Raw genomic sequence first — 18,846 nt, 5'->3', positions numbered from 1 at the left:
TGGTTCGCTTTTTCTGGCTCTGCCACAAAACTTGTTGTGATGTCCGTGAGCGCAGTTGAGCACCGGAGACCTGGCTTGATGCTGCTTTCTGCCTTCATTTGCAGGAGTGGGGCTGGCAGCCGTGGTTCTCTCCTTCTGGCTGAACATCTACTACATTGTCATCATTGCCTGGGCTCTCTACTATCTCTTCAACTCTTTCACTGCGGTGAGTCACAGACATGGCATTGTCTGCACTATGGGTCCTTACTCCCTGCTTCATGGGGAGGAGCTTTTTATGCCCCAAAACATGCACTAACTACTTGTAGTTTGTGCAAAGAGCCTTCATCAGCACCCTGCTGGACCCTTCATCAGCCCTGGAGGCAGTCGTATAGTGCTGATGGGTACTGATGCTTGTCCTCTGGAGAGGGTGGTGCTCTGGAGGGGTCCCCTCTCTGGGAACTGTTGCCAATTACATCAGTCTTTAAAACCCTCCCTGTGTCTCCGTTATATTTCTAGAGCTGTGTGAATCTGAGTGCTGCACATTTCCACAACTGGTTTTGTCACATGTTCTTATTTAACCAGGACTTAGTCCTGACCTTAATTAGTCCTCATTTACGCTTCTCTTGATAAATGAAATCCCAGGGATTTTTTCTGCTGGGGAAATGATTCAGAAAGCATTTAGACATCTGCTTGTGACCGTCCCTTAGCATGTACTTTGGTGTTGTGATTTATAGTGGGTTCCTCTTCCATAGCGAGGTCTTCTACTGTACAAGGTCAGAATCATGCCCCACGTTAACTTCCTGGTAGCTGAATGATTTATTTCAGCCCAGCAGCTGGGAAGAGCTCCCTTAACTCTCTGCGCAACCTGCAGCCTTAAAGACATCACCATCGTGGTTCAAATGAGATCTTTTTTCATTTAGGTATAACCCTGAAATGCTGTTATGAACATTGTACATCCAGTTTCACTTTTTGCTTGATCAAAAATTTCAGGTATCTCTTAAGACTCTTGCCACAATATTCTGTTTGGCATTCCCAGCTGTGCTTCTACCACCAGTACCCACTGTAAGTTCCTGGGTCTAGAACAAAATTGTCAGTCATGGATGATTAGGTGCACTCTTGGGGGATTCCCAAATGAACAAAAGTCCACCCCAAAGGAACCCATCCCTGTTCTGCCCTGGGCAGGATGCATCTTAGGATGAGGCTTTGGTACAGTCAGGTGTCACAGACCCGACTGGTGACAGTGCTCATATCCACACAGGCAGCTCCAGGCCTTCAGCTCAAGGCCTTTTCTTTTACCAGAGAGAATTCCAAATTCCCCAAAGAAGCCAAGGTACAAATAAAAAAGCTAGGCTGATGCCTGTCCCCGGTTCCTCCTGAATTTGGCTAAGAGTATTTTGAACCTGAACGGGAACGCAGCTTGCCTTCCGCAGTTTCTGTCCTCTGAAATTCAGAGGAAATGGAGCAGCAACAAGCCATCCCCCTGCCTGCCCCTCCTTACAAGAGCCGCACAGCATCTCTGATGCGCAAACTGCTTGGTTGAAGGGCTGCTGTGCGGTGCTGCTTGAGCCATTGCATTTGCTTCAGTGCAATTAGCAAGTCCCCAGTGAAATCACTGGGTGGGTGCGAACAGCCTGGGTGGCCACCGGGGTGTCCCCGCCTGACCCTCCACAGCCCTTCCTCTGCCAAGCCAATGTGCATGGTAGGAGATATCATCTGCTGGAGTGAACTGATTTAGACGGGGTGAGGGGGGTGAAGGCAGCACTTAAAGGCACTGATGCCACAAAGCACTTAAAACACAGATAATATTTCTAAAGGAGTCTGTGCTTGAGGATGAATAGGAATGGATACAAACATCTTCTTAAAGCTTTGTTGAGCAGGAGCCTGAGGTCTTATCTGCAGAGGGAAATCATCCAGAATAGCAGTTCTGCATTTATCTGCATGCACTGCACTCGGGAAATGCGATCGCTGCACATGGAGATGTATCTGAGCTGCTCATGTTGGTTGGGCTGGGCGAGTTGCCCTGCGTGCTCGCACAGCCCCTGATGCTGCGGTTTCATCACTTGCAGCACCAGAGCTGATTGTATTAAATCCGTAGCGGTGTGTTGCTGTCACACTGCTACCTGAGGTGTGAACATCTCCGAGGAATCTCTTTGTGCTGCTTATAAACAGGGCAGGGGACAGCATGAAATAGCTACTATGCTTTAAATTTACTCCTGGGCTTATGTTACAGTAGTTTATTCATGTAGACAAACCGTTAGCCCCCATTCTCAATGCCACATTGCTTTTTAAGCATCGAAGCTTGGTGTTAGTGAGAGATAAGAAATAAATCAGTGTTTATTCTTTATGCAGTAAATTCCAACCACTTGTTGAGTGAAGCTAGCCAAAAGCTGTAATGATTATAAACACAGTATCCCCCAGTAGCTATTTTAATTAGTAGCTATTAATTACCAACAGTTAATTGGAAATTACTTTCTATCTGGGGAATTGCTAACATTTTATTAGAGCTACAGCATAACCCTCGTCACGTTGTGATATTGTTTCCTGGAAAATCCGTGTCCCAGTTTATCATTATTTTGGAAAATCATTTCATGCTTTTGGCTGCAAGGTTCCTGCCCATCCAGAGGAGCCACCCATCCTCTTTGCAAAAAAAAAAAAAAAAGGGGGTTTCAGTTTAAAAGAAGACAAATTTTGCTTCTCACCCCTGCCCTTCAGAGAGGGCACGTTAATGACAACCCTGCTGTCCTTGTGCCGATGCAGGACCTGCCATGGCAGAGCTGCGGGAACGCCTGGAACACCGACCGCTGCTTCTCCAACTACTCCCTGGGCGACACCACCAACCTCACCAGCGCCGTCACCGAGTTCTGGGAGTACGTCCACAGCCTGCCTACACCAGGTTTCTCCCCCTCGCCGCAGTCGTTGCGCCTGCTTGCCAGGGCTGTGGCCGTGCCTGCCGGCACCTTTCCTTGGACACCCTTGGCAGGAGCGGGGATCAGAGCCGGCTGTCGGCCAGGGTGGGCATGGGCGTGGGGTGCACTGTGCAGCCGCAGGTCAGATGGATAGAGGGCATAACAGCCTCTCTGCCTCTCTTCTCCTTCCTTTATCCCATCACAACAAGCCTCAGCTCTCTTTAGGGTTTTGCAGGCTCTCATGCTTGTTTGCACCTGGCCCTTCGCCCTCCAGCCACCTCCGAGATCTCCGGTCCCTCTGCCCCCAGGGGTTGGATTTCCCCTTAACGCAAACTCTCCCACCCCTAGGAGGAACATGCACCAGATGTCCGGGGGCCTGGGGGAGCCCGGCACCATCCGCTGGCCCCTGGCTGGCACGCTGGCCCTGGCCTGGCTGCTGGTCTACTTCTCCATCTGGAAGGGCGTGGAGTGGACGGGCAAGGTACGGCGCAAGGACCAGGTGTTTTGGTGCTGCTTCTCATTGCCGCGCTCGGGTGTCAGCTGTTGAAATGTCCTCTGGACTCAATTTTGTTTAAGTGCCTATAACTATGGTTATGATGTTTCAAGGCAGAATTGCGGTAGATGCTATTAAATTTCTGACATTTACTTTTCATGGTTGTAAAAATTGCTACCATGTTTATGGTAATTTTCATTCTAAGCGTAGAGAATAACTCTTCCCTGTAAAGTCATGGGTCTGAGCGCTCAGTCTCTCTGAAGGACTTGGGAAGAGATTTTTGGAGATTACTTACATTTCCCACCTCGGGAGAGCCCTTTGAGAGAGCGAGGCTTCTTCTGGGCTCCCCCTTTTAAAAATCACGGTGTCTTAAAATGCTGCTGGTGGAAAAAAACTTCACCACCTCCTTTGAAAATTTTCTTGCTGCCCTTTAGGGATTGGTGGGAGACCTTCAGATCAGAAGCACATTGTTATTCATTGTGTAGCATTTCAGGCTAGCACAGAGGAAAGGTAATTGCTTAGTTTAGTGAAACAGCGATGCTGAGATACTGAGATGTGTTATTTAGAGCACAGCGTGGTGTAGCGGGACAATATTATGAAAGGAATAATCCAGAGGAGAGATCAGAAAGAAGCACTTCAGGCATAGGTCACCTAAGCTGTTAACTTCCCTGGTGGCTCTCAAACAGATTTTAGCTACGTAGCCACAGCAAAACCCTGGTGATTGCTGGTACAGGCCCTGTGGTGAGGGATGGCATGTATCTGCTAGGCCTTGAAACAGTGCTGAAGAGCAAGTGGTGGAGTGAAGACGACTCACATTGCTTGATGCCTTGGAGAAACACCAGCTTTAGCTCTGCAAAATAAGGATGTGATGACTTAAAGGGATTACTTCTGTGGGCTAAATTTATCCCTGTGCAATTCCCTTGTCTTTGGGCAATTCATCCAGACTTCAGCATGCTATTTTTGCGATTAGTGTGTCCTTGCGTGTCATTGGCAGAGAGAAACCTCAAACAGCCAGAAACATTACTAGCATGGGAACGGGAGACAGAAAACACAAGGAAATGCTGCCAAAAGCGGCAGTGCGTGGGGTCCCCCCTCACAGGGACAGACACTGGACCCAATGCCACCACGGGCAGGAAAGCTCCTGGGCACTGGCAGGCTGAGGGCTCCTCTCCCATGCTGTCTTTCGCAGGTGGTGTATTTCTCAGCCACCTACCCCTACTTCATGCTCTTCATCCTCTTCTTCCGGGGAGTCACGCTGCCGGGAGCCAAGGAGGGGATCCTCTTCTACCTCACGCCCGACTTCAGAAGGCTCTCCGACTCTGAGGTTTGTAGCCTAGTGAGGAAGGCTCTTACCTCCTGGTTGTCTCTGCATTAGTCTTCCTTGGGAACTTCCCTTGAATATTTTAAGTATTAAAAATAAAATGGAGTAGTTCCCCATTCAAGCAGTCACAACCCTCACAGGCTGAGACAAAGCTAAAGATCAGGCCCTTTGTGGGTGGAAATCCATGCAGCAGCTCTGCTGTACTCAACCAGCGTTATCCATGGGGCAGGGGTGTGCGAAATTACCCCAATAAAGGGACCTCCCCTCCAGGCTGGGAATGCCTCATTTCACTAACTATCCCAGGGCTGGCAATTTGGCCTTCGTCCAGTGGTCCCAGAGAAAGGAGGATGTGGTGGTGCTGGCACGGGAGCCTCAGAAGCGCAGCAGTACACATGGCAGCAATTTTTGGAAGTGCTTAAATGACGACTGGTAGCCAGGAATGTTGATTTGGTCAGGGGAAGCACAGGGGGGACCCAGGAAAAGCACTTGCAAAGGCAAAGTTTTTGAGGTGACACAGACTCTGCCTTTTGCAGCAGCGATGCTCCTGTGGGTCCAGAGGTCACCAGTCATGTGTGAGTGGGGACAACTGGACACCCATCATTTCCCAAGGGGTCCCAATGATCCCTCGTGCAGGAAACTCACTGTAACTGTACTGTACTGCCCTGCCAGCTGCATTGGGTCTAATGCTGGAAACAGGGCTCTCAAGACCAGAAGAGCTGTTTAAATACTATGCAAGTAAGAAACGAATAGTCTGCCCCCTTTTCACGTGCCTTCAGGATTTAAACCTTTAAGGCACCAGTCCCCTGGCAGCCCCGTTCCCGTGGGGCGAGATGCAGGGGCTCTGCTGACCCCGCAGAGCTGTGGGACACGCAGTGGCTCCAGGAGGCAGCGTGCTCCGGCCACATCTGTGCGACACAAATGCACAGTATCACCACACTGCAGGCGAAATGGGGCTGCACTGGCTGTCTCCATTACTCTTCTCTCCGCCTGCACCACCATCTCTGAACCCCACCTCACCCTGGAGATACGTGTTCAGAAAGGCATGGAAAGCTCTGTTCTTCAGACGTGTTCAGCTCAGTTGGCAGTAACACAGCTATAGGTTTCAAGGCTCCTGTGAAATTTCCAGCCACTGGCCCAAACCTTTCCCTGGAGCTTGGGTCAGCAGCCAGCATTGCAGGTACCTGTGGCCCTGGTGACAGGGTGCCTGCAGGTCCTGACCACCCCAGTGGGCTGGGTGGTGAAGCCCACAGCCCCACGGTCTGCATCCAGCCCCCTCGCAAGCCCTGCACTGAGCTGCTGCAGGAGACGTGCCTGCGGCATGGAATCCCTCCTGCTGCAGATGCATCTGCAGCAGCTAAGCAGCATGGAGTCCCTCCTGCTGCACTCCTTTCCCAGCAGCAGGTTTGCAAAAGCTGGAGGGAGCGATGAGCAGCATTGTCCAAAGGTTGGTGTTTGTCTCCAGGGTGCGACAGCCTTACCTGGCAAAGCAAAGACACCAAGCTTTTGGCCTCAGCAGCTCCCACACCCTCTCTGATAGACAGGATAAACACTGAAGTGTCCGGGTGTCTCATCCATCCGATGGGTAGACAAGCTACTGCTCAAAGGAGGGAGGGTGGCCATGCTTGGAGGGCTGGATATGCCGAGCTGGCAGCGCAGACGAAGACAGACTCAAAACCGGCTTCTTCTCCTCCTCCACAGGTCTGGATGGACGCAGCCACACAGATCTTCTTCTCTTACGGCCTGGGGCTGGGGTCCCTGATTGCACTGGGGAGCTACAACACTTTCCACAACAATGTCTACAGGTCTGTTGGTTTTTTTCCAGCCTCTTGCGTAGCGGGGAGTGCTCACGGGTGTGGGAGGGCGTCACGGTGAGCCTGGGGTGCCTGATCTCCGACGTCCCCTCGCTGGCAAGATGCAGCCTAGGGGGCATGCTGCCATTGCCGTAGCGGGGCTCCCCCACCTGCAGCACACTTACCCAGTCACCCGCGTGACCTCTCCAAGGCACAGGAGCTGCTCTCGTCAGGGCTTGGGCTTTTGTTTATACCACCCTTTGGTCCTGGACTCTTGGTAGGGACCTGCAGGTGGTTTCTTTTCTTTCTTTCCCTCTTCCAGAGACTCCATTATTGTTTGCTGTATAAACTCCACCACAAGCATATTTGCCGGATTTGTTATTTTCTCTATTGTTGGCTTCATGTCACACATCACGAAGAAGTCAATCTCAGAGCTGGCCTCCTCTGGTAAGCAGAAACCCAGGTTAAATGCAACAGCAACCTTTGAGAGCAATTTTTCAGTGATCATGGGATGCTCCCAGGCCTTTCCTGACAGGGACCCAACTGTGCAACCCTTTTTGCACGCCCTCCCACCAAGATGGGTCTCAGGCACCTGTGGCTGATGTTCATCACACTCTGGCTGCAAGGGGCATCTCCGGCTGCTTTTAATGTTCACCTTCTTTTAGTGCTGAAGTTTAATGTGCTTTTGCTGCAGTGAAATATTTAGGCCATTTGCTTTCTGAAACCTTCCTATGGAGAATAGATACTGCCTATATTTTCAGTACACATGATCAAAATCTGGAGTCCCTTTTCCATGCAAAATTTTGAAATTGTAATCTCAGAATAATTCTTAACCAAGATGGGACTGTGTCTTTTTGCACAAAGACATATTTTGAAATTGCTGTCTTTCCGGAGAAAGCTTTTATCTCAAGAAACAGCATTTTGTAATGGAAAAAAAACCCGACATCAGAAAAGTTATAACCAGCTCTGAATATCAGTTTATTTTTCTAGCAAAGTGCTCCAGCTCCATTTGGTAGCTGTAATTTGATGACTTTCTTGCTTGCAGGAAGAGAAAAGGCAAAGCGTTTCTCCAGTCATTCCTGCTTCCCCATCCTACCCCTGTGCACCCCACCACACTGGTGTGTCATGGGCAAAGGCCCAGGCGTTTCTAGCTCCTGTATTAAATACCTGCAATTCTTGACTGTGATTGTTGTCTTTCTGTTCAGCTGTGGCCCTTAGCCCAGACTTCCCATCAAATGATTTATAAACATGGGCTCATCCCTCTTTTCATTACTACAGGCCCTGGACTGGCTTTCCTCGCCTACCCACAGGTTGTCACACAGCTGCCCCTGTCCCCGCTCTGGTCAATCCTCTTCTTCTCCATGCTGATGATGTTGGGTCTGGATAGTCAGGTGAGCTGACCCAGGGACAAAATGGGGTAAGATACGAAGATATCTTCAGATACGACAGTGGTGTCCCCTTCTGCACCTTGGGACAGTGCTGAGCAGGGTCTTTTCTTACTCTTTGTAGTGAGATGCAGCTGCATGAAACAAAACCTCCCGTATGGTCATCGCCTCTGCGCTCTTCCCTAACACAGGCATATACCAGCAGTGTGGTGGCATCTGACCACTACCCAATGCACCAGTCCTTGTCCAGCTGCCAATTTAAAATAAGAGTAATGACCAGCTTCCAGCAGCCCAGCAGAACCGGTCAGCCTTATAAGACAATCGCCACTTCCCTGTAGGAGGAGAGGATCTTCGGAAAGCTTTTCTCCGTTCAGATCAATTTTTGGCCCTAGTGAAGTGCTGGTGCTGCTGCGTGGGCACGGCATGTCCCTGTCTTGCTGGGTGAGCCTGGCAGCTGAGCTCACAGGCTCTAAGTAGAGCTAGCAGGAAACTATGCCTGCCACAAAACTTCGGGGCAAGGGAAAAAGGAAAAAGATTTCTTTCAAGTAATAACTGCTTTGTTCTTGTAAGACATGATTCCCCCCACCCCCAAAATAGGTATGTGAAATAAGGGAAATCAGTATTAACTGCTTCATCTCGTGTCTGCATGATAAGTTTGTGGTCATCGCAGCTGTCTTGGTATTCTGTGAGAAGCTCAGTTTGGATGCTTAGGATTTTCTTACCGTGTCACCTTGACCAAAATGCATTTCCCGTGAGGCAAGAAAATGTCATTACTTTGGCTTACTTTCGTAGGTTAGGGTAGAAAGTCTCCATCTGCTCTACTCCCAGGAGCTGGGAGGAGCATCTCTGCACAAGGTACCAGTCTCCAGCCAGACCCAGTGCTCTGGTGGGGTATCGAGAGGTTGCGCTGAGAAAAGCAGCGATGCGGCATTTGAATTAGGGCTCTCCTGTGGTGTAAGAATGATGGTTTGATGCAGCATTTCAGCACTGGTGACGATAACAAAAGTGACCCTGGGCAGAGCTGAAGCACGCTGGCCCAGTTCATAGGTGAGCAGGGGGTAGATCCTGGCAGAAGGAAGGACCGTGGGGAAGGCTGGTGCCTGGGTACCCTGACTGCTTTGCCATCAGATAAGTCTTACAAGATATTTGAGGGGGAAGCAGCTGGATGTAGCAAAAGGTCTCTACCCTGCCCCCCTCAGTGCCCACACAAAAAAAAAAAAAAAAAAAAAATCATGGTCTCTGTGTTTTTACAAGCAGTGATACTTTTTTTGTGATAATTCAGCATAAAAGTAGCTACCCGGTGAAGCAGTGAGTTGCAGCGTGCCTCCCTTTTGAGTGCATCAAAATCAAAGGCTCTTTCAAAAGCCTGTGCTTGGTCTGTCACATCCTCCCCTGCACCCGCGTGCTCTTTCCTTGCAGTTCAAACCACCAGTACAAAATGGATGCTCCCCTGGATCACAGGTAGCGTTCATAAACCCAAGTCTAGTTCATAATCAGGCTCAGACCTATTCCTGAAATGTCACACCTGGTTTCCAGGAAAATCTAATCAATCAAATCTGGTTTTCAATTCTGGCACACTCCCATAAACACATCATAAAGCTCAGGTCTGCATTACCACAGACATTATTTGGCAAATAATTTCAAATAGTGACTAAATGTTCCAAAAGAAGCTACATTTACAGGAAAAAAAAATTACTCTCCATGGATTATTCACCCAGTGCTGGTAAATAGTTTGAGGCATGACAATAAGCCCTCTAAGCACTGTGTAGAATTTATTTGCTGCACTTGCTTCTGAAATACCGCTTGAAATTCTCCAAGTCCCTTCTGACAGCTAGTCTCGGAGGGCAGGCAGTCTGTGGGGGGCTATCATTGCCTGGCGGAGGAGGAGGAAGGGGAGGGGAACAAAACATCAAAAGGAAAACAAGCTTTTAAAAAAGCACAGATAAATACATGTGAAGAAGATTTCTGTCTGCATGCTGGAGCTCTGATTCAATCAAACACACCATTAACAACATGGCAGCTTATGCGTATAAAACAAATAACACAGGCTGCAGCAACAGCTGCAATTGCATATGCATTTTGAAGTGTCCGGTTAAAAAAAAAAAAAAAAAGAAGAGATGGGTTTGCTATATGCTGATTAAATACCATTTGTGGTATTTGCAGATGGGGAGCAGCCATTTTTCATTTGGGTCAGCAGCCCAGTCCACGAGGCACGGCAGGGCCATAGGGCATTTCTTGCACCCTGCACCCCGTGGGCTGCTGGGCTGGGGCTGCCCCTTGTCACCAGCAGGGCACGGGGCCGTAGGCACAGCAGAGATGCTCGGGAGCCCAGCTAGCGAAGGAAGGTAGGGCTGAGATCTGTGCTTGCGATGCAGCAACAAGCCCCGACCCCTTAACGATGGTGGGAGTGGGTCCACCCATGTCCATTATCTTCGATGGTGACTCTTCTGCAGGAGCAGCAGGGCTGCATCTGCCTCTTTCTGCCAGGGTGCTCATCTCGTCTGCTGTTACTTGAAGGGGATGAAAGACCTATATGGATAGACACACGCCTCCCTCCTGTGCCCCTACTTGCCGCTTGCATGCCTTAATGTTCACTCTGCCTCTGATCCATCCAGGCTTTCTCTCTCTTGCATCTGGACCCTCTTGCATAATATGCTAATGCTTTCTTTTAACCTACCAGTTTCCAGGTCAGGCGTTTTCTCCCCAGGGGAGCTAGCAAGCCTTGTGACTGCAAGCCTGCGTCTGTCCCATGTGAGGCCGCCTCTCACGGGTTATTCATGAGGAATTCCAGTGGCGAGAAATGAGCCCCCCTCTCGTGGCTCTCTGCTGCACATCTGGCAGCTGTGGTCGAACCCCCCCACAGGCCCGTGGGTCCCCATCAGGGTGCTCTGCATGGGCGAGGAGGGGACAGCAAACCCCTGACACTGGGAGAGGACAGGAGACAGGCTTTCCTTCAGAGCGAGGTGCCACCTGTATGGACTCCCAAGCCCAGATTGCTGGACCCAGCAGCTTGTGTAATGATTAAGCCCCTGAAGGGAAAAAAGAGCAAAAGAGAAAAGTGAATAGAAATAAAACCTTTAGGAGAGAAACAATACCATGGGGTGAGGCATGAGGAAGAAGAGAATATGTGCTAAAAACTGTGTCTGGAGACAGCTTGTGAGAAAAATGAAACTTTTTGGAATGCACATCGAAGTGGGGGGGGATGCGTGTGTGTGTGTGTGTGCACGTGTGTGTGTCCCCACCCGCACACACAAGTATGCACACAGGGCAAGGGTGAGACCAGGAGGCACAACAGTGACCAGATCCTCATCGCTTCTGAAAGCAGCATGCTTTCACTCAGGTTCCTACTTACCTCGTGTGAGCATCTAAGGCTGGGTATGCAGGGTAGCAAATGTGGGTCCCAGGCCAGCCAGGGAGCCACAGTCCCCAGGGCTGGAGAGGTGAGCCTCCTCCAGGCTGCATCACCTCTGAAGCCTGGCATGAGGCAATTTTCAGTAAATGGTATGAAGGCCATTGCCTGTTTTATGGCTGGAAAAAGCAGCGTATCACCATTTGGTCCCTCACCTCATCCATTACACACTACCTTAATTTTAATAGGAGGCAAAGAGATTTCAATTCACTTTGTAGCCCTGTTCCCCATCACCCCTCTCCCTGTCTTTCTCTCTGTGCTTTCCCTGACTTCGATCCCTCTTCATGCACCAAAGGGCTGTCGGTTTTACTCCCTCCTGTGATCTGAGGCATCTTTTTCTTCACTTCTTCTCCACTGGACACCCATCACATCCACCCTCTGCCCTCGATCACCCCTAGCCCCCCTCCAAACCCTCTTCCCTCTCTGCCTTGCCTGGTGCCAGACCGCCTGGCCCTGCCCATGGCTCCGGCAGTGCCTGGCCACGCATCCACATGGAAGGAATAGCTTTCGACAGTGGTTTTTTTTTTTTTTGTCACACCGGCTCTTCACGCTGTGGTGCCAGCTCAGTCCTGACTCTTCCAGACATTGAGCTGGGTGGAACGGGGTGAAGAGCTCATTGTCAATGAGTACAAAGGCAGCTTAACCCATGCCTGAATGGCAAAAGATGCTTTAATAGTACTTGTGTCCAACGTAAAAGGCTTAGTTCATTAAAAATTAGAGTTGAAGCAGTTGAGCTTTGACACTCTGGGAATACCAGCTTTCCTGTGGGTATAAAACCCTGGGCAGAAACATCACCCTTTGCCTCACTCTGTCCCACGTGGAAGCCAGCCCCAGCAGCCAGTGGTGTGCAAGCCCTTCCACCGTCCCTGCCCAGCTATAGGCACGGCTCAGACTCCCTGCTTTTGTTCCATATATCTTTCCAGCCCTCTGCTGCTCTTTTTAGTCTGTGTACCTCTACCTCCACCTCCACACAAGGTTTTTTCCTTCTTGTCTCCCTATTCAAAGCTGAATCTAAAAATGCCAGCACTTTCTAGAGCATTATCCCAGGGACAGGGAGGTCCCTGACATCCAAGAGCAATGAAATCTCTTTCATTTTCATTGGGCTGGCTCGTACATTTACTGAGGGTGACCAGGGAAGCTAGGAGCTTGCTGCCCTCATAAACTTCCCAGGATTTTTGCTAGAGGCATGACGTGCTCTCTGAGAGCTCTGTGTTACCAGTGGTTTCTGGAAGTGAGATACAAACGTGACCTCACAATTTATCAAGAAATAGGAGGGAAGGATGCACTTCACATATATATAGTCAAACTGTCCTCATGCCATAGGGCAGAACTAGTAGAAAAACTGATTTGAAGGTAACACTCATGGGAACTTCTTTATGTGTTATGGTGCAGACAGCATTAATATACTGTGCCTGTTATAGCACTGCACAAGCCATCCAGGTGTTTTCAGCTCTGGAAAGTCCATGTGCTGTGAGGATGGGCTTTTAATGTGTTACATGCACTTAATGTAGTGTGCTTGGAAAAGTGAAATAAAGTCAAGGACTAGGTAGTCAGAGATGTTGTTATTATGCACATGCATGTGAGACTGGGCAGTGGGTAATGCAGCTCCTTAATGAGTGTTTTAGATCATTGAACAGCAGAAGCGCTGTTGCAATAGGCTGAGAAGAGCACACATGAGAAAGGAAGAGCGAGCAAGCAAGGTCTTGCACGTGTCCCAGCAGCAGACAGACGCATTGCTGTGACAGAGAGCCTGGCAGTGTAGGAGAGCAGGGCGGTGGCAGGGAGGCCCTAGAGAGTGCAGGGGAAGAAAGAGGCGGCTTTCCATGGGAGGCAGAAAGCAGAGATTTATCTTGGCTAATTTTAGGTATTTAACCCTGATGCTTTTAGCTCCCTCTGTATTCAGTGGAGGGAGAGAGGCGTTTTCAGAAGATGGTTTGGACCAACTTTGTGCAGAGGTGCCTCCTTTTCTAGTGTCTGCAGAGAGCATTTAAAGCAATGAGGCTCTCAACATTGGAGTTAAATATAGGAGATGATGATGTCAGGCTAAGATACTCATATATATATGTCTTTGGTGTATACCTTTTCCTGTAGTTCTGCACCGTGGAAGGGTTCATTACAGCCCTGATGGATGAGTATCCTCATCTCCTGAGAGCCAGGAAGAAGGTCTTCATCGCAATAGTCTGTTTCATCTCTTATCTCATTGGATTCTCCAACATCACCCAGGTACAGACAGCTGTGCTTGTACCTCCATTCATGGCACCTTTCTAGTCCCTTTGGCATAGCACAGCAGCACTGAAAGCTTTGGGAGAAGTGTCAGCATCCCTAGGAGCCATCCTAATGCCGGATAAATGGGCTTGCTTATCACTGCTGCATCCTGAATGACATAGGATGCCTCCATAATTTTTACCACCATCCTATTGTCAGTCTGGCTTGGTTTTTTTGCTATTTGCAACAAGGGCTCAAACCAACAGAGCCCAAGCTGAGGGAACACTTGGTGCAAAGGGTTAAGATAACATAAAGAAGACCAGTCTGTTGGGGCCCTGAACCTCTGGGGCTGAAGCCAAGGTTCATGTGTGTGGAGGTTAGGGCTGAGTGGTCTGGAGACCATTTGTGGAGTGCTGTAGGTTCATGAGGAGGCAAGGCAGCAAAACTCCTGGGAGGGGCAGAGCAGACTAAATTAAGTGACTCCATCTAAAACAGAGAAAAGTAAGAATCCTAGTGAATCTCTGCTTTTCTCCTCACCCTTGGCCATGCCCAAACAGGCTGGCTAATTGTCTGCAAGAGCACATCAGTTTTGCTGATGGGAACCAGACTGCAGAGGAAACGTTGCAACGCTGGCCCTACTGTCCAAGGAAATTGACATTAAAGCCAGCAGACACAGATAGTAGCAATCCAAGCAGCCAGCTAATATTGTTGACCATAATCTATAACGCAACTCCTTAACCCTGGTTTTGTCTCCTCAGGGTGGCATTTATGTCTTCAAGCTGTTTGATTACTACTCAGCCAGTGGCATGTGTCTTCTCTTTCTTGTTTTCTTTGAGACCATCTCAATTTCTTGGTGTTATGGTAAGCACAAAAGACCTTGTTCCTTTGTTTTCTCCATGGGCATGGTGAGTTATTTCAGAAGCCTCCCACAGTGAAGCCAATGAAATCTTTGCACCTGAAAATAGCTTAGGCTGATAACTCCAGAAAATCAGGAGCAGAAGGCTGTCATCTCACTTCTCCAGGCCACCACAAAGACCTCTGCACAAACTGGCAGATGCCTAGGGTCCTGCCCTCTGGTCCTTCAAGAGGACACCAGGAACATGGAAGCTGCTAGCACAAATTTGCTTTTGTGTCCCCATACCCCATCCCCTCCAGATAATGCTTCTCATGTCACAGCATTGTCACCGTCTTGCTGTGGCTAGCCTGTGCTGTGTCATGAGAAGAGGTGATGACCATGGTGCTGAGATGGGATGATTTTTCAATGCTTGTTTCTTCTTGTAGGTGTGAACAGGTTTTACAGGAACATTGAAGAAATGATTGGCTACAAACCTTGCATCTGGTGGAAGATCTGCTGGGCCTTCTTCACTCCTCTTGTCTGCCTGGTAAGACCTGGGGCATCCTATCTGCAGGAGTGGATCCAGAAGGGCCTCTTTGTTTGGATGGGCTGCAGGGAAACCACTACGTTCTCGAGCCAGTATAGGTCTGGTGTAAGGTGGTCCTAGGCAGACTTGAGATGGGTAAAGTAACACAGGAGCATCTTTCACTCTGCCTGCTGGAAATCACCTGTAAGAAAAGCTCTAGATGATTGTTTTAATCTAAATGAGGCCATCAGTTATTCACTCTTCTTTCTGAGATACCAAAAGATAATAAAATAATTGACTGTTTTAAAAAGCTATTACTGGTTCTGGGGAAGGCTCTCAGCTACTCCAGCTCCAGCCTCAGACCACGATAGGCTTCCCAGAGCAAAAGCCATCAGCAAATGCAGCATAACTGACTGCGGAGCAATTTTGCCTTTGCTGATTCCTGCACTTCCAGTAGGAGTAGTACAGGGAATGGTGTAAGAAGGCCAGTGATACGAAGATGAAGGCTCCTGAGGCCAGCTGTGAGGATGCTGTTAACTTGCTTAGGAGCTGATGTGGTGGCACTGCTTGCCTGAGTAGTCTAGTGAAGAAAGAAATCAGAGATATTCCAGTTCCAGCTTTTTACATAGGATAATAAGAAATAATATGAAATTACTACTTGACGGGCTGAGAGCAACTAGACTAGTTCAAGGAGCTGTTGGGTTGCTGTAAGACTCTTGGGAGCAAAGAGGATAGTGAAGGAAAGAATGGATGGATGGACCCTGATTTTGCATGTCTTCACCTGCGATGGCTGGTGCTCTTTTCCCAGGGTGTGTTCTTCTTCAGCGTAGTGGAAATGACCCCTCTGACACTGGGAAAATACATCTATCCTGCATGGGGACAAGGCATTGGTTGGCTTATGGCTCTGTCCTCCATGGTACTGATTCCAGGATACATGCTGTACTGTTTCTTCACCTCAACAGGGACCCTCCGGCAGGTATGAACAGCTTCACCACTCCTCTTCTGCTCTCTGCTTAGAGTAAGCCCCGCCACTGAACTAAGCCTAAGAAGAACCAAGCAGACTCTGTTGTCAGAGTGCTTCAGGTTGGTGCTGCAGGAGCTCTGCGCACCCTCTCCTCCAGGAGGGCTCAAATCAACCCCAGTGCACAGAACAGCCTCTGGTGACACGGGCTCGCTGGAGAGGACTTACTAGCACAACTGAGCACTCATATGTCTAAATGGCTGGGAGTACGGCTGGGCAGCACATGGCTGGCTGCATCTGGCCAAGAGGGTAGACCTTCAGGTAGTATCTCCTTAGGTCAGTCTGTTGTCCCTCACTGAGCTTTGTGTTGTCACCATCACAAAAAGGGAGCTCTCTTTCCCTGGATATCTCCTTGCTGCAGGGGACTGGAGCCCTGGAAGAGATTGGGAAGAAATCTTTGAGATTTCTTAACCCAGCGAAACCCCAGTTCCCAGCAGTCCCTGGCTATGAGCATGGTTACCTGGCACGTCTCAGCAGAGAGATCAGCATCCTTCAAGCACAAAGCCTGAAATATCTCAGGGCTAGGACCTGCTAGTGACAGACATGCACAGCAGTGGTTTGTCATGTGCTTTGTAAAGGACATTCAGTAAATGAGGGGTTAAGAAGCAATGCAAACTTTTATGCAGGACCCACAATACCCACAGCTCTGATCTTGTTTGGAACGTTTTTTTAAATAATTTGAGCAGGGCTTTATGTAGCAGTGAATCATGAGTCTCTGTATGTCATACCTAGTAATTGCTGTTAAGATTTTATTTACAGTGTTGACATTCAGTCTTGAGTGCACTGTGCACAAAGTCCCTGGCTCGATGGTGTCTGCTGCAAGCTACAGGTGTAAGAAGTCACCGCAGCGGGGCTGATGTATGGCTTTCCCAGCCCAGCTGCAACGGGCACCAGATGCCATCTAAATCCCATGACTTTACTTCATGGATACTGTATTTTGAATAATTTTTAATTCAGAAATGTTTTGGCTGGAATTGCGGGACTGAGGTCAGCTTCAGGCTCTCTTCCTCTGAGGTCAAGTTGCAGGTGAATGTGACTTTCCTTTCTCCCAGCTCTCCATTTGGATGGGCTCTGGCAGGGGAACTGGGTGGGTTTGGTGGCTAAGACCTGCTTTCAGTTTCTGGTCTCTCATCTGGGGTTGAGTTTAGGTTCTTGCCATTTTGTGTTGAAGGCTAGTGGCAATTCCAATAGCAGGTCCTTTCTCAGGTGTTCCGAGGGCTCCTTATCCCCTCATAATATGAGCTGGAAAAGAGGGAAAAGGGAAGACTCCAACTACAGCTATGGGTTCAACCCTTTGCTTAGGCTCAATCCTGTTTCCGCTAGGGATGGTGAAAGCATGTCCTGGCACCCGAGGCAGCTCATGAGCATGTTTCCACCCATCCCCTCAGCACCTCGTGCAAACCAGCAGTGCCGGTCAGCAGCGTGAGTGGCTGGTGTGCACCCTCTCTGTCCCGCTCCCCCTCTAACAGCTCCCACACACATCAGGAGACCCAGACCTCCTCCCCACTATTCATAGACCCAGGAGGGAGCAGCAGTTGGCAGCAGGAAGAAAGTAGGCTTCTGTGTGTGTGTGCGTGTGTCCGTATCAGAGAGACAGAGAGAATTTTTGGCCTCTTATATGCAGAGATCCTGGATTAGTTTGTAATAGAGCTGGAGCTGGAGGGAAATTAGATGCCAATGCTGAATAAAGTGGTTTTGACAGACAGGAAAGATTACAAGTCATTTTGATCCTACTGAGCATGAATGTGAGGGAAAAAAAAAGCCCATGAATGGCAGAAGCGGCTCAGTGAACATTTCAGGGACTTCACCCAGCAACAGCCACTTCAGCGATACTGGAGAGTAGGAGCTTGTTTCTCTCTGCTGGAAAGAACTTCTTCCTGACTTAGTGATGCCTGTTCAGCTCAGGTTCAATCCTCCTCTGCCTTCTCTTCTGCAGCTTACAGCATTAGTCCCTCCTTGACAGGCAAAAGTGATTCATTCTTCTTCATCACTCCTGATGCTCAGTCCACACGCCTCCAGTAATGACTTGCCCCTCCATATTTTCCTGGATTCTTGCTTCACTTTACTTGGCTCTGCAGTTTTTATTTGATCAGCTGAGGGTGACAAGAATTGCTGCTGGTGCAAAGGTTTGTGCAGGTGGACTGGTCTGATCTGCACCAGCGGCACAGACCGTAACCTTGTCAGCCTTCTGTAGCTAGTTAGTAATGCTTTATAAGCAACCCTAGCTGAAAAATTATGGAAACTGGGAAAACAGATCTGCATTGAAGCCTGTGACATTGCAGCTCTCGGTCCTACTTGCAGCTGGTATTGCCTGGTAACAGTTTGCCTGTGTTATAAGTGTGATCGCTGTATTCAAGATAAGAGGAGGAGCTGCTGTGCTGTCTGCAGCACCAAAGCAAAGGTGACTTGCAGAGGCTCTCAGCGGATTGCTGAATGGTGCCGGAGGAATAACTCCTGCCGCACGCACCATCCCCTCGCCCTGTTACTAGGGCCACCTCTGAGGCCTGGGGTGAGGGGTTCCAGTCCTCAGCTGTTGCCATGCCCCGGCTGCCCCACCGCTGCCAGCCCCGGCCCCCTAGCTGACACACTCTCTCACTTCATTCCTGGGCAGCGCTTGCAGCAGATGACACAGCCCAAGCCAGAGGCGCACGCTCAGAAGAACGGCCTCCAGCTGAAGACGTCCTTGAATGGGAGGGTCTCGGATGCCGCCGTCTAGGAGGAGAGCCTGGACCTCTTCGCCCTGCCCCGTAGCTGCTCGTGCCACGTTGTCCCTCGAGCTCCTCTGGCACAGCTCGCTGTCCCCAGCTCCATGGTGGCTTTCACTTGTCGAAGAGAGGACCTGGCGGAGGAATCCTCTTGCATCTCTTCCTCCCGGCCCGGCTTACCAAGGCCCTGCACAGGCTGCCACCAGGGTGTTGTGCGGTGACCGTCTTCATCCTGCAACATCCTGGTCCAGGCTCTCAGGGAGGAGCAGCC

The 18,846-nt window shown here is 49.6% G+C and overlaps 1 protein-coding gene across 1 annotated transcript in view; it reads left to right on the top strand.

Moving 5' to 3' along the window:
* The window catches only part of LOC104020223 (sodium- and chloride-dependent GABA transporter 1), a 38,043-nt gene extending 19,435 nt beyond the window's left edge, over positions 1-18,608 (top strand). The window contains exons 4-15 of the mRNA XM_009473609.2: positions 105-205; positions 2,737-2,846; positions 3,234-3,366; positions 4,568-4,702; positions 6,398-6,501; positions 6,812-6,936; positions 7,768-7,880; positions 13,375-13,506; positions 14,247-14,349; positions 14,770-14,870; positions 15,658-15,825; positions 18,482-18,608. Coding sequence (XP_009471884.1) covers positions 105-205; positions 2,737-2,846; positions 3,234-3,366; positions 4,568-4,702; positions 6,398-6,501; positions 6,812-6,936; positions 7,768-7,880; positions 13,375-13,506; positions 14,247-14,349; positions 14,770-14,870; positions 15,658-15,825; positions 18,482-18,586 — 1,430 coding nt within the window. The 3' untranslated portion in view covers positions 18,587-18,608. The remainder of the gene's footprint in view (positions 1-104; positions 206-2,736; positions 2,847-3,233; positions 3,367-4,567; positions 4,703-6,397; positions 6,502-6,811; positions 6,937-7,767; positions 7,881-13,374; positions 13,507-14,246; positions 14,350-14,769; positions 14,871-15,657; positions 15,826-18,481) is intronic.
* The last annotated feature ends 238 nt before the right edge of the window (positions 18,609-18,846 follow it).

The sequence above is a fragment of the Nipponia nippon genome, unplaced genomic scaffold (genome assembly GCF_047370975.1).
Source record: "Nipponia nippon isolate SJK-2023a ecotype South Korea unplaced genomic scaffold, ASM4737097v1 scaffold_3, whole genome shotgun sequence".
NCBI classification, from domain to species: Eukaryota; Metazoa; Chordata; class Aves; order Pelecaniformes; family Threskiornithidae; genus Nipponia; species Nipponia nippon.
The sequence above is the reverse complement of the archived record's forward strand: the minus strand, read 5'-3'. Positions and strand labels throughout refer to the sequence as shown.